Source organism: Mytilus californianus, unplaced genomic scaffold (genome assembly GCF_021869535.1).
Source record: "Mytilus californianus isolate M0D057914Y unplaced genomic scaffold, xbMytCali1.0.p SCAF_6, whole genome shotgun sequence".
Taxonomy (NCBI): Eukaryota; Metazoa; Mollusca; class Bivalvia; order Mytilida; family Mytilidae; genus Mytilus; species Mytilus californianus.
Window position 1 is genome coordinate 116,379,310 of NW_026262712.1, and position 24,161 is coordinate 116,403,470.

The following is a 24,161-nucleotide window of genomic DNA, read 5'->3' on the forward strand; positions in this document are numbered from 1 at the left end:
CATAATAGTTATTAACAATATATGTTATTTCAATTATGTATACTCTTCTTTGCTTTTAAGTTATTCTTTATTCAAGAATTATGTTATCGGATTGAAGTAATGTTTGTATGTAGAAAACCATTATTCATTAATTATTACATATAACATAGATAACATTCAAGATTATCATCAAAATCACAATTTTTTAAAGCATACAATTCTCAGACTTCAAACTTGATTCGTGTGGATGTTTCAGGGGCTCCTTGATTGGAAAATTTCAAGCTATTTTCTTTCATGATGTATAAAAGATAATACCGTATTGTAAACATCGCTAGTTTCCATGTGCATTGCAAAATATCTAAGTAATAATTAATCTCTTGAATTCTTTACTGTTATTGTGAATTTCAGCTACATAATATATAGCATGTGTCAAATGAAAACTATTCTCTTAAATTTAACATGTATGCTGCCTTTTCGTGTTGATTTCAATACAAACTTTCTTTCCTGTCTCTAGTCCATATACTGCATTCTCTATTTAGTATACAAATCTCTATGATGACGTTGACCTTTTACCATGTTTCAATTCCGTTTAGGCCTTCTGTTTTGTGGCTCCCAAACTTGTTATTTTGTAGTTTTCCACATTTTTTGTCTAAAGCTTGCCTAATGATGGTTACTAGTAATTTAGACACATACATAAACAAATCTAGTTCGTAAAAATGCCAATCACATAATTCTACTGCAGATGCTCAAAGCGACGAAGGGTGATCAGAATCACAACCAATATAATGCTGCCATGAGTACAACAAACTTAGCGAAAAACAGAAACAAAGAAGTTCTACCCAGTAAGTTGTCTTGTTTTTTTTTATAAGTATTTCGTGTGAGGAGAGAGACGAGATATATTCACAGTTTTAATTTTGTGTATTTCAAACTATGAAAACCCTAAAATTAGGATACAAAAATTTAATGTTCTTTTCAAACAATACCATCAGTTTCTGTTCGTAAATCAAATGATAAAAACATGTGACTTTATAATTGTGACAAATTAAATTTTTGATTGTCTTGAAAATAAACTAATATCCTGACTTCAATTATGAATTAATGGAGATGTTGGGTAAACGTCATGACACGTCAACTCACCGAAAATAAGATAAGGGCAAAAATATATGTAACTTCCAAATAATTTTGATTTATAGAGAATACGTTAACAATGACAATATTAACGTAAGTGGATTTTTTCAATATATCTAACATAACAAATATACCTCTCAATTAAAAAACGTGTATCAATGTCGTCAAGCGTCAGTTGTATTACTCTCAAGTAAATTGCATAAGTAACAACTTTTGTGATTTTTAGTGGATGATAAGCGAGTTTTTCTCGTATCCTATGGAAAAGGAAGATCAGATTATATTAATGCAGTACAAGTGCCTGTAAGTTTTACAAAGTTCTGCAATTTCTTTTAAAATAGCGTTCAACATGTCAAAGATATCTGCTTTCTTCAAACTATCTTTTTTCCTATTCGAAGCTAATTTTACATATTAACAACACGTTAGCTTATATAGAACTACAAATCAAACTCGATGGTTACGAAACATAATATGTGCTGAAGAACAATGCATAATAGAAGTCAGATATTTTAATGGTGGTACATATATTTTACAGTGGCTTGTACGATCAATAGCGAAATCAAATATAAAATGCACAAAACAAACAGAAATATAGTAAATTACCTTCAAGTATCACAATGAAATACAAGTTTATGTTAGCCCGTCTTGAAACGTACGGTATGTTTACATAAAGGTCTAACACATTTTTTATACTCGATTGTCTTAAGGAAAAGAGACTATGTATGCATTATATCTTACTCCACTTCGTAAAGTTTTGATAATTGTGTTGGTTGTGGTTTTTCATACAAGAAACCACGAAAACATTTTTACGGAGAAAACAGGGAATAGTATGTTACATGAAGCTTATAATTAGCTATCAATGCTAAGGGTGAAGTTTTTCAGAGGTAAACAAAAGAAGGACGTTCGGAAATTAAAAGACTTTGTACCATTAACAAGGTTTCTTTTTATAACAATGTGATAAAAGACAAGTTAAACTCAAGTATTGAAGACCAATTAATAGAGAGCAAAACTAAAGATTATTATTTATTTAATATTATTTTTTTTTATTTCTTTTGGCTACATTAGTTATGAACTATAGTCAGATGTTACAATTATGTATTCCAGTCTTACACAAAATTTGTTGGATACATCACCACACAGCTACCATTATTGGATACTAAGGAAGATTTCTGGACAATGATACGGGACCACAGCTCTTCGACCATTGTACTAATTATTAACAACGCAAACGAGGTTAGCGATGATTTTTATACTAACAGTGAATTTGGAGATGTATTTCGTAAATGAGGCGTACAGTCGTATACTTTGTTTTGGCGTTGGTATTCAAATTTTATATACTTAAAGTATTCCGTACTTCGATCAGTTTTTGGGAAAGATAATAAAATTAGCTGTCCCTGTTTTTTCTACTCAGGTAGTTGAGGTAAACATGTGCACTACGTTAAGTCGTCATCACATTTGTTACGAGTTAAGTTTATTTCATATATCTATCTTTATCTAAAATTTCTATGTATGATTCTTATATGACCAATAATACCACATGTTCATTCTTATACTATTTAAGGCTGACATGGTGTACTCACAATCGGGCGATAATTTTACCATTGGTCAATTTCGTATAAAGATATCGGCACGAGAAGGAGTCGAAAATGACATCACAAAGGCAACCATGGTTCTCTCTAAAAAGGTAAGATATGAAACATTTTTACACTGCTTAAAAACTATGAGACTTATAAATGGTCATGGCATTTAAGGGAAACTGGATTTTTGATATTATTTGAAAATTAAAGAATGTATCTCTTAATGCTTAGCTTTAATTCCTTGAGCGGGTTTGACCTCCTTTTTTTTATTTTTATTTTTTTTTAGGGGGAGAGGGGGTCCGTTTTGCTTTTAATGGCTCTTTAACGTTTGTATTGCGTTTGGGACTTTCAAATTGTTTTGGCTTCAAACATCAGTGAAGAAGCAGTGAAGACGCAGTATAGTCAAAACGCGGATGTACTGTTAATGTTATCATCAAAGCCTAATTCAAAATATACAGTTACAAACTGACAAATGTTTTAACTAATATTCTGAGCTGTCTAACTGTCTGGACACGTACTTGATAAAACCGTATGATTAATATTTCGGTATACACGACAAGTTTCTGGAATGACAATCCATATGTTCGCTTGAGGTCAAAAGTGACACAAATATATAAAGGTTTATGAGCATCAAACAAAAAAAGAACCAAAATCGAAAATATATTATATAAATGTTTATTTTGTTATAGGAAGACAAACCGAGACAAGTAGTATTGTATCAAGCCATCTGTAGTAGTATACCTGACCCCGCTGTACTCTGTAAACTTGCTGACCTTATTTCAACACGTGCAACTATGTCAAGTGATCCTATTACAGTTGTAAGCAGGTATGAAAAAAATATATTAATTCGTTTGTAACATGAAAATGTTCTTTTTAACGGTATAATTTTAAGTACTAGTATATGAAAAGGATATTGTATGAAAGGTAAAGAATAACTCTATTGGAAAGAATAATATTTATTTGTTTCAGTAGTGAAAGTTAAAAAGCTGGTTGAAATATTTTGCTGATATTGATCTCCTATCTAGTCATATTGGGACGATGCCATACTCGAAAAAAATTATCCTGATTAAATTAAAAGAATGGAAGTGAAAACGATCACATCGGTTGCGGTTTGGTGACCTCTAAGATGAAAATTATGTTTTACCGTTAACTTGTAGTGCTATAAAACCCAGTTTTTGTCGTCCTTTAAACTTCAGTTATCATTAGTACAGCTGTCAATGTACTAACATCATTTTTTACATAAGGAAATGCCTGTATCAAGCTCGGAATATGACAGTTCTATTTCTTTCGTTTCATGTGTTTGAGCTTTGGATTTTGCCATTTGATAAAGTCTTTCGGTTTTGAATTTCCCTTGAAGTTTGAAATTTTTGTTATTTGATGTACTTCTCTATTTCTTATCTAATGTATCATTTGTAATTGATCTTTTTGTAATGTAGTGACGGTGCCAAGAATTGTGGACTATTCTGTGCTTTCACCAATGCCGTGTCCAGCATGCAGATCGACAATAATGCAGATATCTTCCAACTTGTGAGACTTCTACAATTAAGACGTCCCGAGTTCTTCACATACTTTGTAAGTACACAGAATGAAATAAACACTTAATTACTGACCGTGCCTGATGGACAATTCATTGATGTATCAAAGTTGTATTTTTGTTTTAAACGTGTTATCTCCATTGACATACTTTGATCAATTTATTATTGTTCATTTTGGGAGCTTCAATATTTAATAAGAAGATGTGGTATGATTACAAATGAGACAATTTCCAAAATAGTTAAAATGAAGCCAATTTAAGCAACTCTCGGTCACCGTACTGCCTTCAAAAATTAGCAATACCAATACCGTATAGTCAGCTATGAAAGGCTCCAAATGACAAGATGTGCAACAATTCAAACGAAATATACAAGCAGCCTGATTTATAATACAACAGTAGAGTAAAACTTTATTCAACAGACATTTACGAGCGAAAACCACTGAATTACAGGCTCCTGACTTGGGACAGACACATATAGAATGTGTAGGGGTTAAACGTGTTTTAAGCGCTCAACCTGCCCCTTAACCTGGTACAGTGATGTTACAGCACACCAGAGGAACATACTGTAAAAATCAGTTGGAAATGTCTTGACTCGTCTGATCGGCAGGTAACTAAAAATAACAAAATCAACTCAAAACAAGTCAAAAATCTCAAAGTACCGCTCAAAAGTACTCGCAATTACTGATAGCTAGTTAATTTAAAGACAATAACAATTAATTTGGCGTCAAAATGTCATTAACATTCTGCGAAATGAATGACCTTGTACAATGCATCAATATAAGTACATAATATCGACAGAATGTAAGGTCATTAGTTTTCATAAATGTATAGCGATACATGTATAGTTCTGTTTTAATTTATCAAAAACGTCGTCAGTATAAGTACCGATAAACGATATTTGATGATCTTACTACGATGTTGAATTGGTATCCCTTAGGGATAAGTTAAGTTAAGAATAAAGAGTTTACGGTTGTAGTCTCTTATTTTACAGACTTTATAAACACTATAGCCGGTAATATGAGTATGTGATGTTCCATGTTCAATAAGAATTAAATACAATCAACCTTCACCATCAAATATTTGTAACTATAAACATTGAAATAAAACCTGACTTCAGTTGAATTAACTTTTTGTTTATTGATGATGTAACAATTGATAATTTGGTATATACTAGAATACGAATGTATAAATTGTATTCATTTTGTTAACTTGAACAACGTTTGCTAAAAGAAGAAAGATACCAAGTTAGCAAAGTATAGGAAACAATACCATGATCACAATGAGCAAAACAGAAAAATTCCAGTCGACGAAAAAACTAAATACTATGCAAAAAAAAAGGCCACAGAAAACATGGGACGAATTTAGGTACTCTTACAGTGCATGGTTAACTAATAAACGTGTAGCTCATCTCAAATCGCGATATTCTGTCAAACAGATAATCAACGTTTATAAAATATTAATATTATAACATTATCATTTTTCTTTCATTATGAATACGTCATTTTGTTTTGCAGGAGGAATACAAAAGATGTTATGAAGCTTTGCATGTTCACCTGGAATCTGCAAATGTTTATGCAAATTTTTAGTTTTAAACAAATGAATGTAAAGACTGAGAAAGAAACAGTGTAATGTTTCATTATTAATTATCTATTTGTAAATATTGCTGCATACATTCTGCTCATGTGTATTTTCTACAGCTCAAAATTTAGAAAAACTTTTGAAAGTTGATATTCGCTATATATTTTTTTCGTTTAGTTGTATTGGTAATTTGTTAAGCAACTACATATTATTTTTCAAAATTGATCGTAATATATACCCCAACAACAATGTTTAAATAACTGAATGGAGGTCAAATCAATTATTAAGCTAATGACATCGTAAACCATTTAAGGTTCTCGTGGACTATTCAATGCTATCGTAGACTCTCCAGTGTTATCGTAGACTCTTCAAGGTTATCTTAGACTCCTCAAGGTTATTTTAGATCATTCAAGCTTATCTTAGATCATTCAAGCTTATCTTAGATCATTCAAGGTTATCTTAGATCATTCAAGGTTTTTGATAAAGATCGTTAGTCCTGGTTGCTTTATTTAGACATTTTCAAATAAAATGTATACCCGTTGTTGCTGTAACAATTTTTGCACAAAACAAAATGTCAACGTTTATCTAAATATCTATGAAGATCTGAATTGTATCATACATTACCTTTGATTTCGCTTAGAATAACTTTAAATGCGTGGCTTATTTTCAAATAATTTTTTAAAATATTATTTACTTTAATCAAATACGCCAAACCAACATTTATGTGCTTGGCAAAACTGCATTAAAGTCTTTACCTTACAAAGAAGGACAATAGTATTAGCCTTAGCACAACACTATTTTATTACATAGCTATTTCATTTCGATATAATTTATAGTCTGATTTCTTTAAATATTTTTTAATTATCTATTTAATCCAAGTAACTTATATCCTTCTAATATACTTTAAGTACTGTGATATTCCTAAGAAGTTGGTTAAGTGGATAGCCGATATTCAGTCTAAAGCTGACATTTCGACAGAGACATTTAGGAATTAAAAATCTTTAAAAGAACGTTGAATGTATTTGGATTGCATTCTCATTTAAGCAAACGATACAGTCTCTCAGTATATTGATCATTAGTATATGTTCTTTGTTCTGTGGACATATGAACAGATACACATTTAAATATTCATTAGAACTTGCATCGGTTATCGATATATCTTAAAGGTTTGTTTACTGAAAAAAAGGCATCCCTTAACTTCTGAAAAATACAGCTGAGTGGCAATTTCTTTATTTCTTTTTTCGTGATACACTGTTGCGCTTGCAATAGAATAATTTGTTATTCCATTGGCATATATTGGCCTTATTGCATATTTTTATTTTATAATTTTTTTCCATCTTAGCTACAATATACCAACTTCACCTGCATATGAAATATACATTTCCTAACTCATTTGGTATTCAAGAGCTTGCAGCTGCTACTCAGACTTCATAAAACGTCACCAGTGTCTGAGCAGAAAGTTGATGAACCAGGGTTATGTCAAAGCACGTCTAGTTTTTTTTTTCTTAAAAAGTTCGTCGGAAGATACCAGACCTTGTTGATAAATATTCCATATCAACAACACAAATAATCCATAATGGTCTTGAAATATAGATTATAGGTCCTGACGTTGTTTATCATATTAATTACGTGTTATAGTGTTCGTTTTATTCATCTTTATGTATTTTTAACCTTTAGTGTTAGTCTACTTTTAGTAATATTCTATTGGCGTTGCTCTGTATTTATTGTCATGTTTTTTTTTTGTATACTTTCCTTTCAATTTGTTTATATGCTTTGTGTCTTTATGCCATTTTGTTTTTCTTTTTTGAAATAGTTATTTGTTTTTATAGGTATTAAGATGTTGTTGTCAATAAAGTGGAATTATATGCATCTGTCATATAAGAGGTTGAGCTATCCATAACACCAGGTTTAATCCACCATTTTCTCCATAAGGAAATGCCTGTACCAAGTCAGGAATATGACAGTTGATTTCCATTCGATTAATGTGTTTGGGCTTTTCATGTTGCCATTTGATAAGGTATAAAACCACTAAGTCATAGCCCCACTGCTTTCTATGTTAAATTATGCAACTTCAAGCATTAATGGCTACTTTGTCTTAAGTTCAAACAAAGTGGCAGTTATTTCATGTCAAAACTATACCTTATCCTGACTTGTGCTGAAAAATTCAACATACCTTTAATTGCATATTAGAGCGTACTGGTTCCCGGAAGTTGGATAGTACAAAAACAGGTACTTCTAACCTGAACAACAGGGCAAATGTACCCTCCTATTAAAATTTGTATATACTTCTTAATTATTCAAAAAAAACTTTCACCAAGGGTTCTACAGTAATCCCAAGTCCCTAAGACTTCATTTGATATCAAAACTACCCAAATATTTCACCTATTGACAAAGATACAGCTATGCGTAGGAACTATTTTGTTTTAAATATGTACTACTTTCTTGTATGTTCTATACCTATAACAGCAACAAACTTTTTATAATGACTTCTGCTTGACTTAATTTCCTTCTATGATCTATGTCTAACGTAGAAAACCACATAAAGCTTTTGTCAAAACACTATATTACTGAATTCAAACTCAAATTGGACTGGTAGTAACATATGCGTTACACAAGGAAAACTCCATATGGATAATTATAGTGACAAATATGACACTTTCTCAATTTTTACCAGTTCTTATTTGTTAATATCTACTCAAATAACAATATTCTTACCAATATGTCTTATTTTTACCAGAGATTCTTTCTTAAATATAAATAAACTGGTACAAACTTAAAATATAAATGAAAATTTTGTCCCCCCTTTTTTCTACATGTTGAAAAAGGAGAGTGATTTGGTAAAAATCATACTTTTGTGTTTAAACATGAATCAACAAGAGCAATTTATGTATCTCCCAGCTAGGAAACTTGCTAAACTGGTTATAGAATGCATTTTAAGTGAGATTTTGGAATTCCTATATAAGTACACACCAATTTCCTTTGAAATAAATGATACACTATGAAACCCAATAAAACATGAACACTCACCAGATAATTTGACCAAAAGAAACATTTATACTATAAACCAGTCATAATATACGTGTTTCATCGGTTTCAGTCTTAGATAATGTAAAAATTTAAACTTCAGGTAAAAATGTTAACTTTGTGCATGCTAAATGACAAAAAAGGCTGAAATACCTAATTGTAGCAATTTGAGGGGTGTAATTTGACACCAACATAATTATTACATAAAAAAATAATGTAAAATGATAACTAACAGCAAATGTGACCAATTTTCAATGTAATGGCTATGATTTCTAAAAATTGATTTTCACATGCCTTTCAGTAATAGGTATAAAACCACTAATTCATAGCCCCATTGCTTTCTATGTTAAATTATGCAACTTCAAGCATTAATGGCCACTTTGTCTTAAGTTCAAACAAAGTGGCAGTTATTTCATGTCAAAACTATACCTTATCCTGACTTGTGCTGAAAAATTCAACATACCTTTAATTGCATATTAGAGCGTACTGGTTCCCGGAAGTTGGATAGTACAAAAACGTACTTCTGATCTGAACAACAGGGCAAATGTACCCTCATATTAAAATTTGTATATTATTCAAAAGAAACTTTCAACAAGGGTTCTACAGTAACCTAAGTCCCTAAGACTTCATTTGATATCAAAACTACCCAAATATTTCACCTATTGACAAAGATACAGCTATGCGTAGGAACTGTTTTGATTTAGATATGTACTACTTTCTTGTATGTTCTTTCCGACCGGGCCTTAATTAGTGGTTCTATACCATAAAGGATTTTTTGTTTTGAATTTCCTTGGAGTTTTTTTATTCTTTTACTTTTTGCTACATTTGTACTTTAAATAATATTTCAATAAATGATTATTTTCCAATGGTAGTTCCAAAACAGTAATACTCCGATGAAAATACAACTCTTAACAAGCTATTAAATCATAGTCCTGTTCTCGGCTCATGGCATGACTGAATCATAAGTTATATAGTCATTCCTTACGCAAACTCTAGGGGCCGTGATTATGTAACCGTAATGTGTAAATGTGATTACCAAGGTAAAATCACCACTAACTTGAATTCTAGGGTATGTATTGATCATAGCAATCAAGATTTAATATCTAAGTAGGAACTCCACTTATGTTTACTCAAGCAAATGCCTTTTTTTAAGTTGTGAACTGGTAAATTTGAATACCGAGGTAGGGTATCGCACAAATCAACTCCGGGACTTTTTTGATGTACAGGTGTATATAACACACAAAAAAAAGAACTATTATAGAGTCAACAAAGTTCCTAAATGACAGGATTTATGACACATTTGGTTCTATTTGTACGGTGTTTATGATTTATATACTTTTATCTATCACCGTATTTTATTATATACCTTGCTTTTCATTCACGAAAGAATTTATTTACTAGTAATTTCGATTTATTTTACTGTGATAGTTTAAAATAAAATTTGCTTTTGCTTATTTCAATTATATTTTTCTTGGTATATGCAATATTTGGTAAACAATATGTTACATAAACATGTGTAAGGATAACTTGGGAAATATTAAAACTGGCTTGAGAACACAATTAAGTAAAAACAGCAAAGAAGGAAGATGTGGTTATGAATGCCAATGATACAACTGTCCATAACAGATCAAATTAGTAAATAACTATAGTCGCCATACAGCCTCCCACGCCCTGATCTAATAAAATGTTACAAAAATACAAATGATAACCACTTAATTACAGGTTTCTAACTTATGACTTGCATTTACAGAATGTAACTTGGCAAACAGTTTTCCAGTCAGGAATATGGCAGTTGTTATCAAATAGTTTGGTTCTATGTATGTTGGCGTTTGTTTTCTGTTGTTCCTTTGTTTTTCAATTATGTTAGTATACTTCCTTCGTATTTAGTTTGCAGCCCAGATTTGGTTTTTTTCAATCGATTCATGACAATTGAACAGCGGTATACTTCTGTTGCCTTTATTCCTAGCACTCTACCATCATCCTGTACGTGAGACATTGGTTTAACAGCAACACATAAACACAAAACAAAATTGTGAAAATCAGTGTGAATGGCTCTGACAGACCAAATCAACATACAGCAAAACAAACAAATACAATAAAACTAAAGACCACAAAGTACCGACATGAGAGTACTCGCAGTTACTGTATACAAGTTCTCGGCCATATAACGACTAATAACAAAATCATATTACTAAAACAAATCATCAATTAATACACATGCGATAGATGCAGTGTAAAGTCGTCATAAACTGTATAGGAAAACATTATTTAATGCACTGCTAAAATATAATTATCGATGGGTTGCAGAGTTTAAGCCTTGATAACTCTATAGCAATACACATTGAGTCATGTTTTATTCGTTAAAATAAAAATCAATGTTATGCTTTTGAATATCCCTTCAATATCTTTTGTCTCTCTTTTAGTACCGATGAAAAAATATATTCAGAGATCTTAATAAAATGTAATTAGATAACTCTATTCAAAGAATCGATCAGCTTACATAGATCGTATCTAAATCAACGGGCGCTAAAGCAACTTCAACATAAAAAGTAGGATGTGATATCCGTTGGTTAACTTCAATTGAAATCTACAACTTCACTACAAGAACGATCAAAGCGAAGGATGTGGCAAATACTTGTTTTCATTGTTGAATTCAAATCTAAGGTTAAAATTCATTTTTTATGTCAACTTACAAACGTGCATTTTCTATTGTTATTCAAGGCAAAACAATTATTTAAGATACCTTGGACGATCCCATTTAATTAAGGATCTCTTTTGATAACATATTGTACCTCGAAATTAGTAACCCGGTGTAGGTCTTTAAGTTGAGGTCCAATTTGATAATATGATAATAGTTAATAGCCCATGACTAATAAGCTAAGACACGCCCTCTTGGAATTAGGGGGTCCACAAAAGAATCCGGGGAAAACAGCCAGCAAATATATTTTCAGAGAATCAAAGTGCGTTTGGTTGATTTCATTCTCCGGTAAATAATTAAACGGTATTCGAGTGGGAAAACAAACATATCCGAAACCGGGAAAAGTCGGCTGCAATAGGAATTTATTTACAGAATAAGTCTATATCTCATTTACCTGTAGTGGCCGTTAATGATTGTAAATTGATGGCATTCGTCTACATTGGAGAGAAAAAAGGAGGACTAAGGGCTAATATATTAACTTACGTGGTTCAACTTTATTCTATTACGGCATACGTTTAACCTCTAGCCAACGCTCAATCTTTTTAAAGTATCCTTCTAAAATTATTAATCATTTGCTTCAGTTTGATCCACTTTGCATCTCGTCGTTAATATGCATGACATATTTGTCATTTGACATTAAGGAAATAATTTATTAATCAGCACCATTTAGTGTAGAATCATTAATATTCAGTTGATAACAATTTCAAGCACTTTTCCAATTTAAATATTTGATATTTATTCATATTTAATTTTTTATGCGTAATTGTTAGCATTTCTTTCATTATTTGTCTCTTTGCATTTAATTTTTTAGCATTAACTATCATAGTCCACATCAGGGGTTACATTGTATCTTATCCAGCCAAACTAGGAGGAGGGGAATGGAAGAGAAACAAACATCTTTATTGGATGGCAATAACTCATACATTGAATCGAACAACGACGTCACTCTCGTCTAGATGACAACATTTGCTATTCTTTATATCTGGTATACAAGTTTTTATAAAAGGAAAAATGGTTAAAAAAATGTTGGCACCAGTTTATATAAGGATCCAATTTATTGTTTGCCGTTTCATTTATTTTTTATATGTCCATTTACGGGACGTATTATGATATACCATTGTCCGTCCGTCTGTTCGTCCGTCGTCAACATGTCGGACAATAACTCAAGAACGCTTTAACCAGTTGGCATGAAACTGTGGGTTTGTGTATATCTATTGACGTGAGCTCCCTTTCAATTTTTATTAATTTTAGATTTGAAGTTTCCGAGTTATGGTTTTTTTTTCCCATTAAAAAAGGATGATTTTCCAGTTTTCGGATTTTAAAATTGGAAATTCCAAGACTAAAGTAGATAATTCTAAGATTAAAGGTGGAAATTCCAAGATCAAAGTTGACAATTCCAAGATTGAAGTTGGAAATTTCAAGATTAAAGTTGATAATTCCAAGATTCAAGTCGACAATTTGAAAAAAGAATAGAAAAGCATTACCTTAATACGCTTCCGTACTTTTCATATAACATATTGTATTCCAATTTAAAGGGGCACTAGCTGTCAAATTCATGTTCACCGATTTGACTCAAATTCTTATATTTGATTTATGACAATGTAAAACATTCATTCAAATAATAAAAAGTCTATTATAAACAATATATCAGACATGGGCTCGAAATTATGAAGCTTCGTTTCGTGTGTATTTTAGTCTAGAAGCCATCTAATTAACTGTTGAGTTTACCTCCGAAGAACTCCGATTGCCATATAAGCGATATAACCATAAATATAGACATAAATAGATATTAGTCTCGTGCATTTTGGATTTTTCTAAGTCTGTTTTATTTCATATAATAGTTTAAAAATATAAGTTATTCATTGTTGTAACCTGTACAAGAATGATTTTTTTGTGGATCGAATCAGTCAATCAAATGATTTACCTTCGTTTTACTTTCAATGTTGATATTCTTTTCCTTTAAATAATTGAACACGCACATTGCATGTGGTATCCATCTCTAGCTAAGGGGTTAAATTGAAGTTCACATGAAGTTGGATTCAATGAGGTCGAATTTTTCACTTGCGAGAGAAAACTTCATCATCAATATTTCTAAGCTTTGTTTTGACAAAATTGAACCATACTGGCTGCTAAAAGCGATATATTGTTTCACTATTTCACTTTCTTTAAGGATTGAAAAAAAATCATTTTCATATTTTTGAATATATCTCGTAGCTAGTGCTCCTTTAAGAATGATGATTAACCTTGCGAAAATATCTCATCTATACACGTTTTGATCGAGCCACTCAAACCTACGAAATTTGATACTACAGATGTTGCATTTAGCCTTTTTGATACGATTTTATTCATTGCAGTTCGCATAGATATAAAAAGATGTGGTATAAGTCCCAATGAGACAACATACATAGTTTATATATAAATAAAAAGTTCAATAATTAAGTTAATGTTGACATTAAAAGACCTCCTCACAATAAGGGCAGTTGAAATCACCTCGCCCTTCGGGCTCGCGGATTTCAAAATTTTTTTTTTAAACATAAGAAAAGCGCCCACAGAAAAAAAACACTTGCAGGAGACATATTCCCCTGAATTAGACGAGTCTTAATATGTTCAACTCAAATGATAGTTAAACAGTACTCAGACTGAAGTAGATAAATAACAGTTACCTTATTGCATTGAAAACGGACCGATGAACTGGCATTACAAATTTAAATATCAATTAATTATCATCATTGCATTGAAAACGGACCGATGAACTGGCATTACAACTTTTAATGATTAATTTATTATCATTGTTTTAGCAATAAGATAACAACATTGGATAGTTTTAAAAAATACAGGGGTATGCTTATCTATATTTTTTAATTCCAACTTTTCAATATAACGATTTTCTATTTTATAATTGAAGAAATCAAAACCCTATACAGACCTCATTTACAAAAGAGGGGCGAAAGATACCAGAAGGACAGTCAAACACATAGATCGAAATTAAAATAACAACTGACCAATGAATGTTCTGCACAACAATTCTAGATACATATATATTTGACGTTTTTAATCTGTCAGTAATCATGAAGTAGATTCGTAAAGACCAGACCTAATACAAACAGTAAGTGAACTCTTCGAACAATTAGCTTTTTCAACAGCATGTTACACAACTTTTAATCGAACAGACCTAGATGCATAAAGTCCTTCAGAATACTCGGGTAAATGTTACTTTTGTTTTTGATTCTGTAATTTTCCTACACTACGTTACATGCAAATGCAAGTAATTTGTGTTGTCAATTCAGTCCAATGATCACTGAGCTTTTACAATCACTTATTTCTTGCTTTCATTCGTTTTTTTTTTTCATGAAATCTATCGGTGTTATGTTAAGGACTGTTAAAGTTTTTGAATGTCAGTTTTCTACATTTTATCACAATGCCGAAGGAATTTGGTATTATATCGAGTTCCTAGACAGGTAAACGTAAAGAACAGCATGACATATCTTAATTTTGTCAATAATTTTATTATTATCATTATATAGCTTTCGAATTAAGAACTAAACGAACCAAACATAAATTATATAAATGTTAAGTACATTATCATCTATTAAATAGGCTTGTTTTTAAGGGATTCGTTGACGAAAACAGAAGACGGTTGACCTTAAATTCACAAAGAATTTTTTTTTTAGAAAAGTAAAATTAACCTCGCTTAGGCTTCTCATACTCAATTGTGTTTACATTTATCCGACAATAACTAGCCGATACAAGTGGAAATGTTCAATCGATATCCAACGTTGTGCATTGATATTAGGTATCATTCTAGAGAAGGAAACACTTATACTGTGAGGATTGAAAACACTTTAAACCTGTTAGAACAATAGGAAATGGTGATCAATTTGTAAATACCACAGGGAAGTTGTTAATTCAGTCATTATTTTTTTCCAGAACGATGTACTTGTAGAAGTGTTCCATTTTAAATGAAACGAATCATGTCTGTATGATAAAAATTGTTGATTGAAGTGCTAATATTCTAATATGCAAATTTTAATTTTGTTCGAATGAATCAAGAGTTTTTAACATATTTAACTTGTAAAAATTTTATGTATTATTATTTTATGAGCCATTATGATATATAGGTGAAAAAGCTTACTTCATCTATAAATAGAGGCAACAGTAGTATACCGCTGTTTGAAAGTCATAAATCGACAGAGAGAAAACAAATCCGGGTTACAAACTAAAACCCAGGTAAACACATCAACTATAAAAGGAAAACAACAAAACAACAGAAACACTGAAGTGCAATAAAAAAACAAACGACAATGCAACACACACAGAAACGAACTATAAGATAACAACTGCCATTTTTTTCCTGACTTGGTACAGGACATTTTGATAAAAAAATGATGGGTTAAAACTTGTTTTAAGGCTAGCCAAACCTCGCACTTTTATTTTATTTGTATAGATTAATCCATTGAAAATATAGGAAACTGATAAAATTGAGAATGGAAATGGGGAATGTGTCAAAGAGACAACAACCCGACCATAGACTAGACAACAGCCGAAGGCCACCAATGGGTCTTCAATGCAGCGAGAAACTCCCGCACCCGGAGGCGTCCTTCAGCTGGCCCCTCAACAAATATGTATACTAGTTCAGTGATAATGGACGAATGCAACTGGTATGGTTGAATAAAAACATACTCAGAATGTGACTCATTTGTACATATGTTAAAAGTACCGAAAGATATAACCAAATGATATGCTGTATAAATACTTTAATCGACAGGAAATTTACACTTTTCTACTTGAAAACAAATCAACTTCCCTAAAACATATAACCTTGAAAATGACAGCCAGCACTGACATTATGTAATCGGAAGAAGCCATTTACTGCACTAAAACTAATTTCATTTAAAAGTACCTAGAACCACATTTTTTTTTAATAAGTGTTTAATAAGCTATTTTATACCGGATGTGACTTAATTTGACCGAAAGTGATTTATTATCTTGCTGAATTATGGAAAATACTAACGCATTTTATTTCGGGATACATTTTAAGATAAGCTTTCATTTAACACCAAACATTCTATTTGTTATCCAAAGTTTCTTATCCTTAGTGAATTCTAGCGGAAAGACCTTCAATTGTTCTCTGTTCAATAGTTTGTTTTTCTTTTTTAATTTATCGTCTTAATGTTATATATATATTACTAGTACCTCATTATAAGACACCAAGACGATTTAGTGCATTATAAGTAAGAATCTAATTAGTTGAGGCGAAGTTATTCTTAATTTAAAACGATATAATGAATCTTCTACGTAATGTCAAATTACGGGATAAGTTTCATGAATACACGGTAATTAAGAAATTATATTTTAGTCGATGTTGTTTATAAGGTATCCTATTTTAAAAACAAAAAACTGAAATATTGTTTAGTCATAATACTTTTCAGAAACTATGTCACGGAAATATATCAGCATAATTATATAATTATGAAACTGGACCTTTTTAGGGTAATTTCTGCAATATATTATTTAAAACAATCAAGCGATTTCAGAAAATATGAAGCATTTTCATAATTGCTTTGTGTTGTTTTTGGGTTTTTTTTTTCAATTTCATAGATTATTTTCGATAATTTTTTACAGAACCTAGATACCAAAATATTTGAAAATCAAAAACCTAGTACAATCTCTGAAGCTCACATTTAAACGAAAAGAATCACCAGCATATTCAAACCCGGACTAGGAATCAGAGCTAAGATCGATATGTGTTCCTTAATTTTACTAGATTTAAAAAAAAATCACAGACAATCTCAATAAGACTATATATAGTTTTTGAAGTGCATTGTATTGAAACTATCGGGATGCTACACTGTAGTAAGATATCTTCCTACTACCTTATATTGTCCTCTTAATCAGCTGATTTTTATTCAAAGAATGCATAGTTAAATACACTTCAGAACACTACTTGAACAATCTAATGTATCAATTTTCTTTTGATAACCTAAGTGCAGGAAAAGACATGAACTGCTAAATTTTTCATTATTTAATCAATTATCAAGAGGATAACAAAGAAAAAGAATGAAAACAAAAATACCGAACTCCAATGAAAAATTCAAAACCAAAAGTACCCTAGCAAAAAACTCTCACTTGTACGACGATCGAATATAAATCTATTATATGGACAACAATGTGTGAGCAAAACAAACAGACATGACGGCAAAAACGTCAAAAATTGGGATACAACAGTAACATTGTGTTATAATCTTTTATAATCACTATAAAAACAAACACTGTTGTGAAAAACAAAATGGGCATTTCGGGTTGAATTGACAGTTAATTAAGCTTCCTCACTAGCGAATTGCAACCCCTCGGCTGTCGAAGCTTAGCAATAATTCGCTAGCAAGAAGCTGACGAAAGATATACATTTACCGATCCCGAGAAGGAATTTTATCATAGATAATCTATGTATTTACCTCTTAATACTATTAAAGTTTCAACTATACAGAAAGTAACAGTTAAAACAAACATGAAGCCCCAAAACACCTTTTATTATGAAATTCAAAGACTATAGTTTGAAATCGTTGGTAAACTACTGTAAAAATTCAATGGAAGAAATAACATATGTCATGTTTGTATTTGCCAGAGACTGATTAAGACCATATGTTGACTTGTAGATGTTTTGGTTTGATAACGCACAATACCCTCTTATTCATATTATTCTGGAAACAACTAACAAAATACACAAAGACATCCAAAATACTAGTGAATTCGTGTACTTATGTAAAGTTGTCAGTTTTTGCCCCCTTCCCCACCCCAAAGTGAACCCATCTTGATACTGGTAAAAAGTAAAAATCCTGTAATACGTTACAGTGAACAGTCACAAGTAACAATGCTCATGAAAGTCGAGTTAAGAATTCTGTCCATAGCAGCAAACGATCTGGCAAAGAGCTGCAATAGTCAAAAAACGCTTAGTTTTAAGATATTCCGACATGTTAATGAATGAAGTTATTTTTAATATTGGTAGATGATGTCGGCAGCGAACAAACATTAAAATGCAAAAATGTTAACAAGGCAACATATTGCTTATGGCAGCGACAACAATTGGACGGAACGTTCACTGATCTTCCGAACAACGATGCGAAATACTATAAAAAACAAACACAGACAATGAAGATTAAAAAGTTGAACAGCAACGATAGCGGTGTTTACAGGTGTAGATTTGTTATTCCTGCTGACTTTCGTTCGTTCAACAGCAGTTATTGGATCATTGGATAAGTCATCAGTATTCTGGAGTTTCTTGTTGACAACATATTTGTTGAATTTAGAAGTAGACTTTTTCAACAAATTGTCGGCATTCCTATGGGAACGAATTGTGTACATCTCCTTGTCGACCTCTTCTTATTTTATATGAGTCAGAGTTCCTTCAGACACTTTCAAAAACAAGGAGATCAAAGAAGCCATATTATTTAATTTCACATCCAGATATATTGAACATGTTATTTCCATTAACATTTCACACGTTTCTGATTAGGTTCCATCAATATATCCTCAAGAACTAGAAATTAAAGAAACAACAGACACGGTTACCTCCGCCTCATTTTAGACTTATACCTCGAATTTGACATAAGCGGTCATCTCAATACCACAATCTTTGACATACGAGACGATCATCAATTTTGAAATTATCAATTTCCCCCACCTTACCCTCAGTATACCAACTTCGCCTGCATATATAATATACATTTCCAAATTCATTCGATACTCATGATCAAGACCTTGCAGCTGCTACTCAGACTTTATGGAACGTCACCAGTGTCCGAGCAGAAAGTTATTGAACCAGGGTTATGTCAAAGACCGCCTCGTTCTCTTTTTTAAACGTTTTTTGGAAGATACCAAGACCTTGATGATAAATGTTCCGTATCACAAATAATACATGATGGTCTTGAAGTATAGATGCTAGATACTGACGTGTTTATCATCTGAATTACGTGTTATAATGTTCTTTTATTTGTCTTTGTAAATAATTAACCTTTACTGTTTGGTGCATTTTTTTTTGTAATATCTATTTGGTGTAGCTCGGTACTTATACATTCCGCCTTTTTGTTATCGTTCTTTTGTCATTTTGTGTATTCTTGTCTTTCATTTTTGCTTGTGAGCTTTGTCTATAAGCTGTTTTGTTTTTCTTTGTTGACATATTTGTTTATTTTTATAGTGATTAAGATTGTAACATAATGTTGACTGCTGACCCCTTTTTGACATTTTTACCTATGAAGTCGGTTTGCTCTGTTCATTCATTGTTGTCGATATAATTGACATTTATGCCCTGGCATACTATTGAGAGGTTAAGCTAGCTATAAATTTTGGTTAATTCACCAATTTCTACATAAGAAAATGCATGTACAATCACTACAAAAGTCAAAAAGTCTGAAAAGACCAGTTTTTGTCTGAATTTGCATGAATTTTTACTCGACATTCTTAATTTGTCTGAATAATTTTTAAAAATTCTTGACATAGTATGAATTTGTCTAATAAGGTTCTTGATTTTTCTTGACAAGTGCCTTGACAGTATGAACATTGTCTTAAAATTTCTCGACACTTCCTGTATCATCTGATAAGAGTCTGGATTAGTCTCGACCAATTCTTGACTGTCTTAAATTTGTCTCGATCTGTCTTGACATATTCTTGACATTCTTAATAATGTCTGAATATGTCTCGACATATTCTTGACATTCTAAATAATGTCTCGACACATTCTTGACAGTCTTAAATATGTCTTGACACTATCTCAACAGTATAAATTTCGCCTGAAATGTGAACAGACTTATTCTGCACTGTTTATGACATTCTATTGCTGTTATATACTCCTTTTTATTATGGCTAAACTAAACTTTGAAGAATCAAGGATTAATTTGGTATAGTAAGATACCCTTTTGGTGCAACTAAGTTGGAATACCCTGAATAATCCCCCATGTAGTTTAATTTTGATTTATTTTTATTAAACATTTAAGTAATTGTTTTCACTTGGAATATAAGTCGAAGGTATTGACAAACAGCATTTAGATTTTTGCCATTCGCAAAACTGCCAGTCAAATTTGCTTTACTAAAATAGGTGTCTTGTATCTCTTTTGGACCCCACAATTCATCTTTTGGGTTTGTGTGGCTAAAAAAAGAGGGGGTGGGGGGGGGGCTTTCGTTTAGGTCAAAGAATTTGTTCCCATCTTGATTCAAAAACCTTATTCATTTTTTAGAACAACCCAAAAACATTTTTTATTCAAATTTGAGTGTTGAATTTTATAATTTTTTAGCAAAAATAAATATTTGTGATAACTCCTTCCTGAAAAGAAAAAAATGTTTAGATCTATATTATGCATGTCTGTTTGAAAACCATTTCATAAGACCGATGATTTCTATAGAAATCATTGATGGGACCCATTATAAATACATTTTTTTTATTATTCCTGGAGTAGATAATAATTTTCTTTTAATCTTTGGGAATTGTTCAATTTGTTTTTTTGTTAAAATAATTAACTTCATAATTTTGATGAAGAAAATCCATTTCAATTCAATTTTTTTTCATCAAAATGATGATTTTCATTTTCATCTATCAACAAACTTTTTAAATTGTAGTGGCATGGTCGGTCAACTGATAAGTTGTATGGCTGATTACAGGTAAAGCAATAACTTCTATTTGACAGTTGCGTGTACTCTGGGGTGTGGAATACCTTAATTTTATGGGGAACATCCTGTCCATGTGTTATACTTAATATATTCCAACAGATGACATTACACAAATTTTTCTTCTGTTAAATGAATGATTTGTATATCATCATAATTTGCTATTTATACAAACCACATTTTGGTATAATAATTATTTACCATATCAACATTGAATATTATGAATGTAGAATGAAATATGTCTACAGTATGATTGGTTTGAATCATTTAATTTCTAAGATTTAGGAATCAAAATTTGTAATTATTTAAAAACCCACATTGAAATTCTTAATTGTTTAATATCAACACACCCACCTTTGAATTATTTTATACTTTAGATTTCATAGCCATATTTGCATTTGTAAAAATATTTATATACCCAAATTTTCAATTATTTTACATGCCCAACTTTTATTTTTGTTGTAAAGAAGTGTAACTTGAAACAACAGTATATCATATAAAAAGAAATAAAGATTAAAGTTATATCATGAATATTGGTCATGATTTGTAAAACTCAGAACTGTCAAGTAAATTTAAGACACAATTCAAAATGTTCAGAATATGTCAAGCCATCCTGAGAAAAATTAAGAATGTCGAGAATATGTCGAGAAATTTCAAGACAATATTCAAATGTCAAGAATTTGTCAAGAAATTTTAAGACCATATTCAGAATGTCGAGAATATGTCGAGTAAATTTCATACAAATTTAATATAAATGAGAATTTGTCAAGAAAAATTAAGACACAAGTCATACTTTTGGAGAATGTCGAGTAAAAGTTCATGCAAATTAAGACAAAAACTGGTCTTTTCAGACTTTTAGACTTTTGTAGTGAATATCATCAATATGACAGTTGTTTTCCGTTCGGTTGATGTGTGTGATCTTTGTACTTTACTTTTCTTGCCCCATAATGGCCCATTTGACTAAATTTATAGTCTTCCGACTAGTTTCATATATAAAAAAAAGAGTAAATGTTCAATTCACGTGCATTGTCAAATTACACGGTCATGCCTTCCAAGTGCACATGTTTTTCTATTCTCGAAGACGGTATATTTAGCGATGGTTCTGATTATCTTTTATAGATGCACGTTTGTAAACAAACCATTAGCACAAAACTACCTTCACAATGCTTTTAATATGATTACAAAAAAACTCAGTACATATCTGACTTAATTTAATGCAATTGATCAATTCAACGACACGTTATCTTGATGATATGTTTGCGTTCAAGAATGTTCTACGTATACTCCAAAATTTACCCTACAATACTTACTTTGCAGGAATCAAACATAAACAACAATAACTTTCCTATATTAGATTTATATATTTCAGTTTAGAAAGTTAACTCTTTACAAATATTGACGACATAACGATGACTTATCAGTCCAAATTTCTTTTTCATAAACGGTGATTTTCTTATGGGACCTTTTTAGGGTGTGTATATTTCACAATCATTTCTGTATTGGCGTTTTCAGTGGACGTAATATATGTATAACTGGTAATTCATTTTCAACTGATAAAGACGTGATAGCAAATCCTATTTTTTACAGTGATGTTGTCTACTGATCCTTTGAATATTCTTATTCCATAGCGGTTATCAATTTAACACTGTAATTACATATGAACAGTTTAATAATCCCAAGGTCCTAGGATTCCCTCTTCATCTTATCGCAATTACTGTCTTTTTAAAAAAAAACATGGTTCATGTACGGAACCCAATTGAACATAAAACATGCATAAGTTAAACTGATGTCCTACACTTATGAATAGATAAATTCAATCTGATAAGACATTTTGATATGTGTATTAATGATATATGTTATTTATCATAATACGTTTGTATCAATCCTACACTAGTCTAGTGTTTCGGTGGTATTTTTCTATATGATGAATACATTATTGTTATATAGGCCAGCCATCATCAGGGATTGTCCTCTATATGTTTTCTTTTTATTGTATTTTTTTACTTTGGTCAATGTCAGAATATCTGATAAATTTCTGTACATTTATAAGCAACCATCGGTGTTTTTGTGAATACTTGATTGCACACCACATTATCCCGTAGGTGATGTCAGTGTTTCAGGAATTGTTTACGTAAGCGGCCTATACAAGGATTATATTGAGTAAATATAAAAGAAGAAATGTCCTCGCTGCGTTTCCTTCTCTAGTGTGAAAACAAATTTCTCCTGTCTTTGGTAAAAGAAGCAAGACATGATAACCATGACTAACCCTCTTTATCAAATTATGTTTGAAATTCGAATTCAAGGGAATTTCTCTAAAGTCATTATCGTTGTTTGTTGATATATTGTAACCACGGATCAACTGGAGAATACGGAAGAAATAGTTCTCATCAGTGGATTAGTTTAGTAAATCGGCGTTACATTTAATCGCTAACCTGGACACATACACACCTAAACACATCGACACATAGACACATCGACACATCGACACATCGACACATTGAAACGTCGACACATTGACACATTGACACATAGACCAATAGACACATTGATGCATCGACATTTTAACACATTGACACAACGACATATCGACACTTCGACTCACTGAAACTGGTTTAAGATCAATATGTCGCCATAGCTAGGCTTTGATAAAGAACAATTACACGCTTTGTGCTGTGCCACATTTGAATCTATGGTCCTCTGGCTTCATGGTAAGTGAAATAGGACGTAAAGCTGTATAAACTAGGAATCTACTGTAGTAGGCTGTGTCAAATTGAAATATAACGCCGTACGCTGTGTCTATTTGTCAATGTGTTAAAGTGTTGATGTGTCGATGTGTTGATGTCATGATGTGTCAATGTGTCAATGTGTCTGTCATTGGATACTACATTATCAAGCGTACATAACATTTGATATAGGTCTCATACATATCCTTGCTGCTGATTAATATGTAATTGGGTAAGGAACTACTTCAACCGTATAACCGTTGAGTCAC

The 24,161-nt window shown here is 31.4% G+C and overlaps 1 protein-coding gene across 1 annotated transcript in view; it reads left to right on the forward strand.

Annotated features, from left to right (window-relative positions):
• Positions 1 to 9,383, forward strand: part of LOC127706013 (receptor-type tyrosine-protein phosphatase alpha-like) — a 72,730-nt gene extending 63,347 nt beyond the window's left edge. Inside the window, exons 20-26 of the mRNA XM_052210407.1 lie at positions 722 to 821; positions 1,334 to 1,407; positions 2,209 to 2,337; positions 2,666 to 2,788; positions 3,371 to 3,507; positions 4,118 to 4,253; positions 5,730 to 9,383. Coding sequence (XP_052066367.1) covers positions 722 to 821; positions 1,334 to 1,407; positions 2,209 to 2,337; positions 2,666 to 2,788; positions 3,371 to 3,507; positions 4,118 to 4,253; positions 5,730 to 5,801 — 771 coding nt within the window. The 3' untranslated portion in view covers positions 5,802 to 9,383. The remainder of the gene's footprint in view (positions 1 to 721; positions 822 to 1,333; positions 1,408 to 2,208; positions 2,338 to 2,665; positions 2,789 to 3,370; positions 3,508 to 4,117; positions 4,254 to 5,729) is intronic.
• Positions 9,384 to 24,161: the final 14,778 nt, after the last annotated feature.